The 17,496-nt window shown below is 40.0% G+C and overlaps 1 protein-coding gene across 2 annotated transcripts in view; it reads left to right on the top strand.

Annotated features, from left to right (window-relative positions):
• Positions 1-1,383: 1,383 nt before the first annotated feature.
• The window catches only part of LOC122809492 (zinc finger protein OZF-like), a 182,109-nt gene continuing 165,996 nt past the window's right edge, over positions 1,384-17,496 (top strand). For both annotated transcript variants that reach the window (XM_044081044.1, XM_044081052.1), the window contains exon 1: positions 1,384-1,549. In XM_044081044.1, coding sequence (XP_043936979.1) covers positions 1,538-1,549 — 12 coding nt within the window. In that variant the 5' untranslated portion in view covers positions 1,384-1,537. The remainder of the gene's footprint in view (positions 1,550-17,496) is intronic.

Here is a 17,496-nt window from a genome sequence, read left to right on the forward strand (position 1 = left end):
AAATAAGCATTTATTGTTTTTTTTGTGTGGGGACCTTTGAAATTGTTTAAAATGTAGTGCTGTGGCAACTAAGATTCATAGAGAATTAACAAATGAGAAACACCTACCAGTTTTAAAGTATGTTAAAAAGTATACAGTTTCTCCCTGCTCAATGCAGAATTATTTAGCCTCTTTTATTTTAAATATATAGTGAAATCCAGAGTTGCTACACCTCAAGAAAAAAGGGTATTCTTCCCACAGTGAACTCATTCAGAGTGCATTTGCAATTCTTAACATTTCAGACAAATAGCATTCCGTTGAATACACTATTTTTGTTTTGTATGAAAAGACATCTGTTTTGCCGTGAAACTACTGCTATAAAGGTGAAGTCACAGCTACTTTACCATCTTTACTTGGACCTGTACATTGTGAGCCTAGTGTTCATACATTTCAACCTCTCAGCACAAGAAGTCTGGACAAAGCTAAAAAAATGGGGTGGTGGTGGAGACAAAGGCCCAAAATTAGGGACAGATTTTAAATATTGCTCCTATAAGCTTAGAAAGTTGCTGGAATGACAGATTTTACATTATTATATATTTTCTGAAGTCTGAAACTCAAATGTCTATCATATAATATTATTTAGTGATTTCAGTCCTCAATGATTTGTCAAAAAAACACAAATTTTATGAGGACTGGATCAAAAATAAGCAAAAATATGGACAGTTGAGAAATATGCTGGCATTGTTATGCAAAGCTACAGATTATCTCACAAGCAAACTATTCAGAAACAAATTCATTATTTAAGAGAGAAAGATAGTAAAACAAAACATTAACAGTACAGTAGCAGACTTCTCCAGCTAGCTGATTTTGAAACTGATGACTGTATAGAAGAGTTGATTGGTAGGTAGCCTAGTAGAACATTTATACAAATGATTGTAACAGCTTGTTAGAGTTCTTACTAGCAGGGAAGTACAGTAAATCTATAATTAGGCTTCCATCTCGAAGGATGAGATCTAACATAATCTGAGACTAGTATGATTTATTTTTTAGAAAGCTGAAAATATTCTTTGTGTTAATGCAGTGTATGTTAAGAAATATTATCTTCTATTTTTAGTTATACTCTACTTTTAATTATAACCTGTTTTTTTTTTTTGCCACATAAACACACGTTTTAAATGAGAGACAAATGATTCAGGCCCAAAATCAGGGTTTTCCCTACTTACTCAGGCACATCTGTGAGGAATGATTGTCCCTTGATGGTTTGAACTTTCTGCAACAAGCCTGACCTGCACAGTTGTGAGAAGTATACTGAACATTGTAGCTCCACCTTCCCTGCTCTCTGAATATTCATTTTTCAGAATAAATAGGGACATAGTTTGGTGCTGGACAGGAAGTATACTTCAGTCTCTGAAAGCAGCTAAGAACGAATAGCTGTTAACCACAAAGACGGTTGCAGTGGGAAATATTTATTCTCTGTGTGCACTGAGAATTATTCTGTTGCCTGCATTGAAGAGATTATCAGCTGGAGCTTCAAGGCACTGATGTTCAGCTGGTAGCCATGAATCCAGAGGTAAGGGAGGCTGAGAATCAGAACTGAAGCGGAACTGACTGGGCCAGTTTGACATGCTTGTGCGCAGGATTTGCTTTTAAGTGACTGTATAAAAGCAGGTGTAAAAAACAAATAAAAGGTTATGAATATCAGCTGGAGGATGATTTTGCTGAAAGAACCAATGCAGAGCGGGCAGATATTTTAATTTGTACATTAGCTGGAATGTGCAAATACTTAAGGACTAGTGTATGGGTGGGAGCTTACAGTCTGTGGCTCCTTGGGAGGTTTGTTTTGTCTTTAGTTTTAGATTTCAGTACCAGGCAGATGTCTTTTTCTAAAAAGTGGATCGTTATGAGTTTAGGACATTGGTGCACAGAAATGTTTATTTTGAAAATCCATGAAAGTAACCAGATTGTCGTAATCAAAGCAGTCAGATAAGAAATTATTTTTGTGTGTGTGACTGGATTTTGAAATACTTCTAACTTTATTTCTTTGAAACTTTAATTCTTTGAAATGCTATGGATGTGGTATAGAAAAGGGTAGGCATGATGGGGATCCTTCCCCAGATATTTAGATACTTAGACTCACTGGATAACTATTTTTTAATAATTGTTTTTAGAGGAGAGCAGGAAAAGTCATGTGTTTGTTTATGATTTAAGCACTCAGTTTCTCAGTGCATGCAGTTTGCATGTGTGCATAGACAGTGCTTTGGTATTTTCATTATAGCTGCTGAGTTCTGCTTCAAGTACAACCCCCCCTGGTCATTTAAGCTTTGCATATTTATTTTTACGTACAATATACCTGTCTGCATGCTAGCAACACCAAGTGTGCTTCAGACGATTGCTTGGCTGACACTCTGAAGTGGAACACTTTTAATGATTACTCTTGTTTAACTGCTTTTTCACAGACTCTCTTGGTAAACTCTTGGAATACAATGGCAAGAGTAAAGGCAGAATATCTGTATATATGTGCACATTCATCTGCACATACACATATGTGTGTGTTTTATAGACATACATATTTATATATATATATATATATATATATATATATATATATATATATATATATATATATATATATATATATACACACACACACACACATATATATATATATATATATATATATATATATATATATATAGTTCCCCTTCAAAACAACTAAATCTCATAACATCGAATCTCAAAACACTGAGACCGTAACATTGAAAACCCAAAACATCTAAAACTCATTACATTGAAAATGTATAACACTGAGTATTGTATCATCAACCATGTAAATGTTATAGTTTAATCTGTTAATCTTGTGGTATCGCAATAAGATGTTGCAGTTTTTATTTATATAGCAAATCAAAACAGGAGTATGCCCAGTAAAAAAACACTAAGAAGCACACAGTCTGGACAAAACGATGAGCACACTTGCAACAGCTAGAGAGACCCCAAAAGTACCTCACCAAGAGGATCAAGGGTCTCCAACATATGTCATACGCTGCCAGACTAAAGAAACTCCAGCTCTATTCAGTAGCATACTGCCTACTCAGAGGTGATCTGTGCCTGACGTACAAGGCCATGTCCAATCAGGAAGTGATGGACATGCTCCACCTTAAAAAATCCAAATCCATCAGAACCACGAGAGCTAAAGATTTAAACCTCAGCACAAATATGAATAGGACATGCTGGAGGGACAGATTTCATAACTCAGAGGCTTCCCATACTCTGGAACAGAATCCCAGTTCATGTTAGGCAGAGCCCCTCACTGACTCTCTTCAAGAGAAATCTTGACGAGTGGATGGGAGATCGTAGGTTTAACCCAGGGGTCATCTCTGTGTCACTACTAGACAGAGGCACAGTAAACTAATTCTATTATGTAAGGGGGTCTTCACTGTGTCACTACTAGACAGAGGCACAGTATTCTAAATCTATTCTGTACACTTTTGTACCATTACATGGGGTGGCGAAAGCCACATCACTATGGCTAGGCTTATAAATGCCCCAGGGCAGATAGCCTAGTACTAAACTATGAAACTATGAAACTAGAACTGGTGTAAAGACGACTCCTTTAATCAACCAGGTATAAAATTAATGCCACACATAGTGTATAATATGTTTTCATCAAAGAATCACTCAGACTTCATCAAATAAACAGTTAGTGATACAATGCCAGTTAAGTAGGATTGTCACTCAACAAGTAGCCAAATTTAAAAATGTTTAAAGATGAAGTCTGACTGATTCTTGTACAAAAGCGTATTATACACTCTGTGTGGTGTTAATTTTATACCTGGTTGATTAAAGGAGTTATCTTTACACCAGTTCTAGTGCTCATCGTTTTGTCCAGACCGTGTGGTTTTTATTTATTTAGTTATTATTTATATAGTGTAGCAATTTATACTATTTATATAGCGTTTATTTTGCTACTCTATATGTATTTTTAGGCCATACAGGTAAGTGATTTAGACATTATATGTACATTCTTTATGGTGATTGTGGTACAGTGGGATTAGGAAATTAACTTTTTCCCGGGGGCTTGCCTACCCCCCGCAGAGCCGTACTAAAATGTGTGTTTGTTAGTTTGGTGGTGTTATAGGTGGAGGGGATGTTATTTACATGTGTTTTATAGTTTTCGATGTTGTGATGCAAAGTTTCAGTGTTCTGAGTTTTAGATGTTTTGGGTTTTCGATGTTGTGGTCTCAGTGTTTTGAGATTCGATATTATGAGATTTAGATGTGCTGAAGGGGAACTATATCTATCTATCTATCTATATATATATATATATATATATATATATATATATATATATATATATATATATATATATATATATATATATATATATATATATAGGTCTATTTTAAGATATTCTACATCACCCAGAATGATGCCTGAATACAAACAGAAAATGACTGACTTTGACTTTAACAACTGGCTTAATTTCTGGTGTCATTCAAAGGGGATCCAGTACCTGACAGCCTGTGATGGCATGATTGACAAGCCACGATGCTTTGCCAGAGATGGCCTGCATCTGTCTCCCTTGGGCTTCAGGCTCCTGGCAAAGGCTCTTGCCTCCCCCATAGTGCTTTTTTAGGCAATGCCATGAGGTTAAAACTAAAAACATAACATTTTCATCAAAACGTAAATTAAATGTCATGCTGCTAAATTCTAGGAGTCTAAACATGGAACTGCACTCATTGCAAGTATTCTTAACCCTGGAAGAAGCCAACATAAAGTTTATATATATATATATATATATATATATATATATATATATATATATATATATATATATAGATATATATATGAACTCAAACGCCCTGGTTCAGCTGGTCAACACTCCCATCAGAGGTGACAGCATATTGGACCTGGTCATCACCAACATGGGCGACCGGTGTCACTTACCAGAGGTCAACCCCTCGCTGGTTAGATCTGACCATAAACAAATCACTTTGGATATCCATATTCCGCCCCTCCCCCACACAAGAAAGCCACCATGAAAAACTTTTCAAAAGCAAACTTCACGTTACTTAAGACCGAGGTGGAAAGTTTCAAAGCCCCCATGCTGAAGGATAACACTGTCCAAGCTGCAAAATCCTTTACTAATGCATTCTACGGGCAGCTAAAAGAATGCATGGATCATGCCATCCCAAGCAAAACCAAGACTCACTCCTGCAAGAAAAGGAAACCAGTCTGGTGGACTCCTGCCATAAACAAGGTATAGAATAGAAGGAGGAAACTAGTACAGAAAAGGGTAAAATCCCAAGAAGGGAAGACATCCCTGATCAGTATCAGCAAGAAACTATGATCCCTCATAAAATCATCCAAGGCGAGCATTGAAAGAAAAATTGCCAAGGACTCCAAAGATAACCACAAGGCATTCTTTAGCTATGTCAAGAATCTAAGTGGCAATGCTCAGATCTGCTCAGAGTTAGTGCAGAATGGCACAAAATACACTGAACCGACCGATATCGCCAACATCCTGGCAGACAGGTTCAGCGCAAACTTCACCCCCATCTCACCCCCAAAAGGACCCATAACCATACCAAAAGAATGTAGAGTCCCTGAAATCACAGGCAGTCAGGTTAAACAGCCCTCTCCAAAGCCAAAAACTCAGCATCAATGGGACCGGACAGTGTCCCAGGCTGCATACTACACAAGCTCAAAGACGAACTAACCCCTCACCTAAACACACTGTTCAACCTCAGCCTCTCCAAAGGCTACATACCCATAGAGTGGCGCACAACAACGGTTATCCTGCTCCACAAAGGTGGAGCCACAACAGACCCCGGGAACTATCACCCTATAAGCCTGACTAGCTTGGTCTGCAAGGCTATGGAGCACATCATCATGGAACTCATTAACAGAGATATTGGGAACCTCCAAACACTGGCCCCTACCCTCCTAAATCTGGTGGACTTCTTTGAGACAGTTACCAAGTCTATAGACAAGGGAAATGTGGTCCACACAGCCTACCTTGACCTCGCAAAGGCCTTCCACACCATTCCCCATTCAGGTATTATAGACAAGCTCACTAGCCTAAACATAAACCCCTACGTCACTAGATGGGTTGCCATCTGGCTCACGAACAGAACCCACATGGTAAGAGTAGCGGGAGCTAGGTCTGACTCTAAACTGGTTACAAGTGGCGTTCCCCAGGACTCCTCCTGTTTGGCATATACTTCTCAGGGGTACATGCAAGCACAGAAGGACTATGGCTGAGCAAGTTCCCTGACCACTGCAAATTAGGGGCTATAACTGACTCTCTGGCTGACACAGGCATCCTCCAAAAGGGTCTCACTGAGACAGATACCTGGTGTCAAAACCATGGCCTTAAGCTAAATGCCAAAAAGTGCATAGTTATCCCACATAGGTGGTAGCCCCCTAAATACAGAAGACGTAATAAGGGATCTGGGAACCCAAGTAGATAGTAGCCTCTCATTTGATAATCACATTGCCAAAGCAGTTAGAAAATCCTTCTATGTGGCCCACCTAATCACAAAAGGGTTTGCATCCAGATCAAAAGAGGTCATTGTGCTCCTCTGCACATCACTCATCAGACCCATCATAGAGTACAATGCCCTATTTGGGATGTACCTTACAAGACACCTGCAACAGCTGGAAAGACCACAGAAGTACCTCACCAAGAGGATCACTGGCCTCAAACAGATGCCCTATGCAGCTCGACTAAAGGAACTCCAGCTGTACTCGGTTGCATCCCGCCTACTCAGAGGTGATCTCTGCCTGACATACAAGGCCATGTCCAACCCAGAATTGATGGAAATGCTCTACCTGAAGAAATCCATATCCCCTCGACCCACACGCTCTAGGGATCTAAACCTCACCACAACAATAAATAGGATGTGCTGGAGGGATAGATTCCTGTCCCAGAGACTTCCCATGCTCTGGAACAAGATTCCAATCTACATTAGGCAGAGCTCCTTGCTATCCCTCTTCAAGAGAAACCTTGACGAGTAGATGGGAAACAGAAAGTTTACCCCAGGGATCACTTCAATGGCTCTGCTGGACAGAGGCACGGGGAACTAATCTAAGGGGGCGGAGAAAGCCAACACATTCTGGCTAAGCTTGTAAATACCTTCGGGCAGATAGCCTAGTACCTACCTATGAACCTATGTGCAAGTTATTTGGATTAAATCAGTTGGATAGAATTAGGATAGATAATCTACCATTTGCTAGTGCAACATGCTAGGCCATGCATGTCATCAGAAGAAACTGGTCAAGCATGTCATCACAAGAAACTATCATTGATGATTCATAGGTATATACTAGGCTAGTAGCTTAGTAAGCCTAGCTATGCATCCTAAAATTATCAAACAAGTTTGGTGCACTAGAAGTTATTTTTAGGAGTACGTGTAAGCCAGGGCATGAGTGGTCAAACATTTACAGGTTTCCTGTATCCATTAGAGACCTAGGTGACGGACCGAGGGGGAATTTCTGATTTCTCATTCACTGGTCCAGGTTATGTTTGAATAGAGTCAGGGAAGGTAGTCTGCTTCAGATAGATGGAAAGTATGTTCCAGAGAAGGAGTATTCTCTGAGTCATACCTGTCCCTCCAACATGGCCTATTTGTCACAATCAAGGTTTAAGTCCCTGACCATGTACTTCTGATGCTCTTTGTCTTATGGATATGCAAGAGGTTCATCAGACTGGGATGCTGGGATCACCCCTCAACAGTCTGTCGGAGATGGAATGTTGGGACAGGGCTTTGAGACAATCTGCATTGGACATGTTGTTAAAGCCATGCATACGTTTTGTTAGGAACCTCTGTGGACATTCTGGTTGTTGCATGTTTCTGGTCAGGTACATAATGAAGGGGACATTGTACTCACTAATGGGTCTGAGTACAGTGGAACAATGACTTCCTTGGACCTCAGTCTCATACCCTTGCTTATAAGTTGAGCAATATAGAATGATTTCCTTACTATCTTAGTCACATGTTAGTCATAAGACCGGCTGCCGTCAACAGACATCTCCAGATCCCTGCCTACTGGGTCTACTCTTAAGGGCGTGTCATTAGTGACAGGGTTTCCTTGGGTAGCTGACTACCCAAAGGGAACTATTATGCATTTCTTGGCATTGAGTTTTAAACTGTGTCGATGGCACCAGTTATTTGTCTGTATTAGCCCTTCATGGAGGATATTTGTGTCGGGGGGGATTCTGTGACTTCTACCAGTTTGCAGTCATTTGGTCAGCCAGAGGCTGTTGCACTGACTTCCGAGAAATAGGTGCCAAAAGGAGAGGACCCTGCACTGAGCGCTGAGGTAGTGTATCTTGTGATGTACACTGACATTCCTCTGTAATGTACTATTTCTGATATGAATTACTGAGGGGATCTTTGTGCTTTTGTATAATTGTTCTATTTTTCAACAATGTCACTTGATATTTTCTTTTGCTCAGTCAGTAGTTGGAAAGGAAATGAAGGTGGGGAGTGAATTAATTATAGAGAAGCGCAGGGTGTGAAGAACAAACATAAAAAAAGGTCCATCATTTTAATAAGCAAGTATATTATTTAATTAGCATGTGCAGATCTTTTAGTATTAAGTAGATTCTTGAGGGGAATTCTTTTTACAGATTGTTCATTGATGACAATAGCGTTGTTGCCTCACAGCAAGTGGTTCTCCCGTTTGATTCTCGGCTGGAGCGCCTTCTGTGTGGAGTCTGCATGTCCTCCCAGTGGTCGTGTGATGTTAAAGACATGCAGGTAGGTGCGTGCATGAATGGGTATGCCTTCTTTGAAGGTTGGGTGTCGGGCTGGCAACTTAAAAATCCACTGCCAATCATTAGCAGATGGGAGTTCCTCTGCGGGCGACCCCTAACCGGGAAAAGCTGAAAGTTCATTGATGGCAATGTTTAAAGATATCTGACAGCTTCTTGAGGATTTGCACTCAAAATGTTTCATATGAAGTATCTGCCTAATGTGCTACTGGCTACTGCTGTTTTGTATCGTTTCAGCACTTTGAAGCTATGTGGCCTTTTAAGTGCTATTTATATCTCTGGAGAGATTTGAACATATAGTCTTCTGGTCCATAAGCTATTTTTTTTGTTCGCTGTAATATAGGACAGTGCTCCAAAACCTTATCTAATATATAGAAAGTGAAACTAACATTAGATATCATGGCTGTATTACTGTGCATTGCCATATGCACCCATCACATGGGAAAAGGAAGACAATCATAGGTTCATAGTTGTTTACTAGGCTAATGACCACAAGAGCCTTTTTAAGCTTAGGTATGCATCCCAAATCTCTGACAAGTTCTGATGCCCTTGTTAAGTGTAAGCATGGGCCTGAGAGATGAAACATTTACAGGTTACCTGTGTCATTTAGAGACATAGGTGCCAAACCAGGGATGTATTTCTGGTTTCCCATTCAATTGTCCAAGTTGCAATTGAATTAGATTATGGAGGAACTCTGCTTCACATGGATGGGGAGCCTATTCCATAGATGGGGTAGTCTCTGGGATACATACCTATCTCTCCAGTAGGTCCTGTTGATATCACAGGCAAGGTTTAAGTCTTTAGAATGAGTAATTCTGGTACTGTTTGTTTTGTGGATGTGTAGGAGGTCCATCAGAGTAGGATCTGACAGTGGCCTGTATGCCAGGCATAGATCTCCCCTCAAAAGCCTATATGAGACAGAATACAGAGATAGGGCCTTGAGGCGGTCTGCATAGGACATATTACTTACGCCCTATATTCTTTTAGTAAGGAACTTCTGTGGACATTCCATTTGTTGGCTATGCCTGGGTAGGTACATACCAAAGGGGTCATTGTACTCCTATGTCTGATGAATGCTGAATACAGTGGAACAATGACTTCCTTGGACTTAGATGCTGTACCTTTGTTTATAAGTTGAGCAACATGTAATAATTTCGTCACCACTGTAGACACGTGTTGGTCAAAAGCAAGATTACTATCTATGTATGTCCCTGACTACTGGGTCAACTCTAAGGGGTGTGTTGTCAATATGATAGTTACTAGGGATGGATGACCTCCTGAAGGATTCTTGGCATTTAGTTTTAGTCCATGACTCTGACACCAGTCTGTAAACCGTGGTTGGTGTGGAGGCAGTGTGATGAGTGTACACATGAGTATAAAATGCCTATAAGAAGCAGTAGTTGCAGGGTAGCCTTGAAACAGTAGTTGTTAAGTTCAGTGATGCATATCTTCTTCTAGAGTGATAGGGAGTAAGTTTGCTTCAAGTGCTGTGACCACCTTTATAAACAGCCACTTTTGAAGAACAGCATTGATGTAACCAAAAGCAGCGACTTTACACCTATTTCAAGTTATGTTGCCAAAAGGTAATTATGCAATGAGGCTACTGTTCAGATAGATCAGGAAACTAAGGTTGGCATTTTTGTCTCTGATTAATACCATTAAAACACAGTTGGAATATTTTTGTTATGAGTAATACTTTTGTTGCTTTTCATCACTGTCATATGCATTGTTATATTATGTGAAAGTGTTTCTTTTATTGACAGAAATATTTTTAATATGCATTTTTATATAATTAAAAAAAATACCCCTCTCCAATTTAGCCTCTTGGGAAAACCTTTGAGCATTAAGAATAGTGTCACTATGTACCCAGTGGACATGGAACATTGATCTAGCTAGGCCCTTCAGGGTATCTTCCCATTCCCATTGGGCACACTGTGATACCATTGTCCATGTGTCTTTCTCCCATTGGGCACTCTGTAACACCAATATCTCTGCTCTTCTATTCCCACTGGACACCAGTGTATCTACCCCTCTGCACCTGCTCAGCAATCAGCAGCACCAGTTTCTCTGGTCTTGACTCCCATTGGACATTCTGTGATACCAGTGTCGCTGCTAGTCACTACTATTAGCTGACTTTGATTACCCATCCCTTTCTGGTCAAAGGTCTCCTCTAGCTCATGCTTAAACCTTCTGTTTCCGTGTTAGTGTTAGGGCACCACTTTTAAGCCTTGAGTAAGGACCTTCACTTCTACAGTTCCCAGACACCCCTCTTGTATCATACCCAGCACGCTGTGGTGTAACTAGACTGGGATTACTGATTTGGAGCCATCCTCAATGATCAAATAAATTTCCTTTTTTAGCAGCAGAATTTGGAGCAACAAAAGAATGTCTCTAAATCACCAGAATGTGTGATAGATACATGGTACAAATTAAAGGTTGAGAAGGCAAAACACAGTAGAATCAACTTTACTGCATTAGAGGTTATGGCATTTATAGACTACTCACACATTATTTTGACTGTATGCTTTAATTTAAAATATCATTGGGTAGTTTGCAAAATACAGAAGTTTACCAACACGCATACATGTTATATTGCTATATTAGTCAAAACTTTTTTTTGAAGCAACATATACTTTCTTTTGCGGTATAGCATCCTTGCAGTATGTTGAAGTCCTATTATCTTCCTCTATGCACAGTGTCAAATAGAGGCTGGACAACTAGACAGACATAGTTATTGATGTTCTTCATGTTTCACTGTTGCAGTCATCACATTTGGGTTATCCCTGCCAGGGTAGCCCTCGGCTGGCCCGAATACCAGAGGCTTAGTATTTCTGCGTCGGTTGCTGTCGCTTCAGGACTGATGTCAGGTCGTCAATAGTATAAAGTAAGGCAGCCGATGCCATTACATCAGTCTTTCTTGCCAAGGAGCCCAAAGCAGAAGCAGTTCGCTTGAGTGCCGGTCGGCCGCCACCTGAGTTTCATCTTCCAAATTGAAGCTGAAATCTTCTAAAGCTAAGTACCTCATTGGGGATCCTTTTTTCTTGCACTAACCAATGTCAGAAAAAGTTAACAATTGTCTCGCCTGTGGAAAGCAAATACCACACCGAGACTTTCATTCTTACTGCGTCACTTGCTTAGGCCCAGACAACGACATTCCCCTCTGTCACTTCTGTGCTTTGTTCAACACCAGACCTGTACGTCTTTGGGCCCTTATTGTAGCTGGATATTTTTGCTTACAGTCCTTGAATTCTGATATGGCTTCGGTAAGCCATCCGACCGCATATCTTCCGAAAAAACATAAAGATAAAGACAGAGACAGACCACACAGGTCCAAACCTACCGAAGATGCTTCCGTTAAGCTAGTCGTCAGTTCTCTAGTCCTCAGTGAGGTGCTTTCGCAGCCCCTGATTCCTGCTTCTCTGAATTTGCAGGCTGCTACTGGGACCCTTTCAGAATCCGGTATGCCGCAAAACTCTTCTTCGACTAAGGATCCTGCGGTTGTCTCTCTCTTGCATGGGTCTGGAACCACTGAGCAGGCACCGGCTTCCGAGGAAGTACTTCACACTGCCAATTCCCGACACAAACCGATGACTTCTTTCGCATTGACTACAGAGTTTCGTAGGCCCAGGGTAAAAACCACACCCAAAAAAACGATGACCCAATCTCAGGCACCTGCTCCTTGCCTCAGTCTCAAATGCTTAAAATGGCAGAAGACCTTATCATGCTGATCAGGGGAAGCCAAGCTACCCCTTCCAAAAGAAAAAGAGATCTGTCCCCTGTAGTTTTGTCTGAACAAGAGTCTGATGACTCTGATGCATATGAATATGAAGACATGCATCCCCTCTCTGCTTATGAGGATTCTGATGCAGAGGATTCCATTCCTTCAACTGCAGCTTCAGAGGACTTTTCCTTTGGGGAAACCCTTCATACCTTAAGGGAGCATTTCCACCCTTCATACCTTAAGGGAGCATTTCCAATGGGAAAGTCAGGACTACCCTCAGTCTAAAAAAGACTCAGGAAATTCTTAGATCTTCCACAGCACAGACCCTTGGCCATTCCCCCAGTCCTGGATGTTGTGGAGGATGTTTTCCAGTTTGACTCCTGACACCCTCCCTCCTGCACCCATAAAACCAGACAGGTATTACAGACTCCCTGACTCACACAAATTTCTTTTTAAAAATCCTACTGCTGACCCTGAGGTAATTTCTCAAGGGCCTAAAGGAATTAAATCAACCCCTCAGATAGGGATTCCCAAGCTTTAGACAGATGGGGTAAAAAGTATACACCTCTGCTACTCTTGCTATCAGAGCACTAAATTGCCAGTTCTATATGCTAAATTTTCAGTAGCATACCCTGGAACTCCTTTCCTGCTTGTGCAGAATCTAAACAGTTACAAGAGTTAATGCATTCTGCCAGTCAAGTATCTAAATTGTTGGATGACCCCTTGCACAAAGACAACTTATTTGGCACTAAGGCTGAAGAGGTCTTAAAAAAGATGGAAGAAAAAGCAAAATCTATGCAGACAGTTAAGGACTTCTTACAGGTCCAGCCACCCAGGTTCAGCAGGCATGTCCCTCCAAGCACTGGTCCATTCCTGCTCCCACCAGGTCAGTTCAGCCCAGACTCCGTGGAAGCAGACCCCCCTAGACAGCAGCCACTGGGAATGCAGAGATCTAAATAGTGGACTTCCTCCACTTCAAAAACAGGGAATTCTAAGTCACCCCCTTATGGTAAGAACTCACAATGACTCTTATTCCCCCCCACCTCCCACTGCCCACCTTCACTTACCCCTAGGAGGAAAAATCAAACAAAAACAAAGAGTCTTCCAGGTAAAAAGTCTTTTACTGCCATCTCCTGGTACCTTGGCTAAAAAGACTTCAAGGGATAACTAATATACCAGAAACACAATCCATATATACCAAATCAATCAACGGTTAATTGATTAATTGCAGTAACCCCCAAAATTACAAATGATACACCAAATTTAAAGTGACATCTGACCTTTACAAAAACAGTAATATTGTCCCACGATGTTTCCCGATTATACATTCAGACAGATGCATTAAAATTTATACACTCAAAGTAATGCATTTAAATTAAACTTTTAAATTAACCTCCATGTTAAGACCTGAAGGAAATAATGTATTAAAATTAATGATGAACCTGGTTTCTAAAGCCAGTAACTTGACCCTATATGACTCCCCATGTTGATGTATGGACATGGCTAATGCACTGAAAAATGAAGAGGAATCTGAACCCCCATGGTTAAGACAAAAATGGTGAGCAACTGGGCTATCCAGTCTCCTGTGTCTGATGTCCCCATATGCGCCAAAATACGTTTTCTAACTTGTCTCTTAGTCTGACCAATATACCACTTACTCAGAGAGCAACCACATCCCACAGTATAAACCATTCCACTAAAGAGACAAGTGAAACTTTGCATTGCTTTATATACTCTATCATTGATCTTATTACCATGTAAATTCCTTACCCTGGGACAAACTTTACATTTGGAGGAAGGGAAACATCCTACCCCACCACCACTACCTACCTTTTTGTTCTTCCTATTAAGCACCTGCTTCAAATTCAAAAATTTTCTGTATGAAAAAATTATGTTTTCTGGAAACACACCTTTGGTCATATCTCCCTGCACAACTATAGGCCAAAACTTTCTAACTAAATTCATTAGTGTGTAAGAGAAGGGAGAAAACCTACTAACAAAAAACAATCTATCACCATCCTCATTGTGAGACCATTCCTCTTTCTTTTAATGCCACCATTGCCCCTCTGACGGATACCTAAAATTCTTTCCTCTGTCATAACCAACAAGTCAACCTGATAACCCCTAGATAACAATTTGTTCCTTACTTTAGCAAACTCCCTACCAACCATGTTTTTATCAGAAGTATTGTTGAAAATGCATTTGTATTCTCTATACGGTAATGAATCCAATAGGTGGGGGCGATGCTTACTGGAGGCCAATAAAAAATTGTTGGCTGCAGTTTCTTTATGTTAAGGTCTGAAATGAACAGATTTATCCCATCCCACATAAAGTTCCAAGTCTAAGAACTGAATCACCTCTCTACTGGTCTTAAAAGTAAATGACAGCCTGAAACTGTTCCCTTCCAAATCCACCAAGAATTCCTCAAAGTATCCCATTTGTCCTTCAAATACAAAAAATAAATCATCTGTATATCTCTTATAGATGATTACACTGTTAAAAAAATTGTTGTTACAAATAAACGTATTCTCAAAGAAATTTATGAATGTAATGGCATAAGAAGGAGCAAATGAGGCACCCATAGTGGTGCCTCCCTTCTGCAAAAATAACTCATCCTCCAACTCGAAAAAATTATGTGTTAAACTGAACTCCAATAGTTATAAAATGTAACTAGTTCTAGGACTCTCACCCAACATCCTGGCTATGGCCTCCATGCCCAAAGAATGACTAATACTAGTATACAAAGCCTTGACATCCACACACGCCCAATAAAATTTCGCCTCCCAAGGCATCCCTCAACCAATTCGCAAAATTCCTGACTGTTCTTAATATGTGAAGGCACCCGTGAGACATAATTTTTCAACTGTTAATCCAGGAAAAATTCCTACATTTTGTAAATAACACCGCACTGCAGACACTATCAGTCTTCCTGGGAGATCCATTAAACATTTATGAATTTTGGGGATGGTGAAAAATCTGGCTCTTTTGGGGCTCTTAACAAACAATTTCTTGACATCTTCATACTGAAAAAACCTAACCTTTCACCCCTTTCCAACATTTCTAATGGCAGGGAGTTAAACTCAGCAGTTGGGTCATGATCCAACTTTGAATAAACATTCTCAACATTCAACAACTGATATGCCATCTTATTATACTTTTCTTTGGATAATACGACCCAGTTGCCACATTTGTCTGCCTGGGTAAAAAACAGGTTCTCATTATTGTTCTGTATGGTTTACAACGTTACCCACTCCTCTTTAGTTAAATTATATGCTTTCTGCTTTTTTACAAAAATGTTGCATTCACGTTCAATTTCTCTGTACAGTATTTTTTCAAAAACATTAATGGCAATAGTATTCTTGGGAGGCATAAAGTGACTAACATAAGGAACAGTAGGAACTTTTAACTTTCCATAACCAGTAATGAGTCCCCCCATTATCATTACCATTGTCAACTGCGTGCTCATGAACAAACGAATAATTATTATAATATTCATCTTCATAAGATGATTCCAAATCATTAATGTTGACAAAAATGTTATCATGCAAAGATAAATTCAACAGTGAGCTGTCCAAGTCCAGTATATCACTTTCCTCCGTTGCACCAGTTAACTGCATTTCATTTGAATTGTTCTGAACACTTTTATTGTGAAAAAACATTCTCAAATTTAATTTTCTACAAAAACTCCCTACTTCCAGAAATAAATCTGCTAAACTAGGGAAACATGTGGGTACAAACTTAATGCCCTTACTCAATAAACATTTAATACCTTCATCTAATTTCAAACACGATAATTTAATAATGTCAAACTGCCCAGGCCAAACATATCTATTGGGTGGAAAGTCCTCAGCCCTCAAATGAGCTGGAACAATGTCCAAAAATTAATTTTTTATCTTCTTCTTCTGTTGTTTGACCCAACACCTCCGTTTTTCCCTTGCCATTTCTGGTCTCTTCCTCTGGGTCATTTGCTGGGGACTGCCTCATTGTTGCTGTGCCTCCTCGCTCGTCTTCATGTTTAAATTTTCGAACGATATGCTCTTCCTGCTACTAGATGCAGTCTCACTGGAAGAAACAGATGAAACCTGTGATACACGGGAACTTCCATCACTTCACTGGCTCTTCGCTCTGCCCCCTTTTAGTTTTTCTCTGCCATGAGAAAATCAAATTGTTTTCATAATCCTTGACATCACGCTCCAACTTATGATTTTTACGAAGGATGATGCCCCCTTCCACTTTGGACACTTTGATTTTAATGTTTTTCATTCTGTCCGAGAAAATCTCACTGGAAACAGTCTTTGACAGTTCTTCTTGTAAGTGCAAAATATCTAATTGCACTTTCTCATGCGCCCTGTGGTTACATTTAACCAAAATTTTGAGCCATGCTGTTGCGTAAGCTAGCGAAACAGTTTTCCACTCCTCTAGCAGGTCTAATTCCTCTTCCGTAAACTCAAATGCCAGAAGGTGGTCGACCCTGAGACTGCGAGGAGTCAGATTGGAAGCCAAATACTTGTCAAGGAGCTTGGTGTCATATAAAAGAGTAACCTGTTTCACCATAAGTCTCTCCAACCTATCAAAATCATTCACCCACAGACTCACGTCTCCCAGGGACCACAAATACCCAGTAGCAAATTTCTCCTCTCAGTCTCCATACTTCCAAAAAGGAAAAATGATCACTGCCCGATAGTGAACTGGACATAGATAAACCCAGAGAGGCTCCAACTGACATATTAACTTCAAATTAATAAAAAAAAAAAAGAGCAAAAATCAAACAAAAACAAAGAGTCTTCCGGGTAAAAAGTCCTTTACAGGTGTCTCCTGGTACCTCGGTTAAAAAGCCTTCAAGGGATAATTAATACACCAGAAACACAATCCATATATACCACATCAATCAACAGTTAATTGATTAATTGCAGTAACACCCAAAATTACAAATGATACACCAAATTTAAAGTGACATCTTACCTTTACAAAAACAGTAATATTGTCCCACAGTGTTTCCCGATTATACATTCAGACAGAA

The sequence above is a fragment of the Protopterus annectens genome, chromosome 1.part1, assembly GCF_019279795.1.
Source record: "Protopterus annectens isolate FY-2018-M chromosome 1.part1, PAN1.0, whole genome shotgun sequence".
NCBI classification, from domain to species: domain Eukaryota; kingdom Metazoa; phylum Chordata; order Ceratodontiformes; family Protopteridae; genus Protopterus; species Protopterus annectens.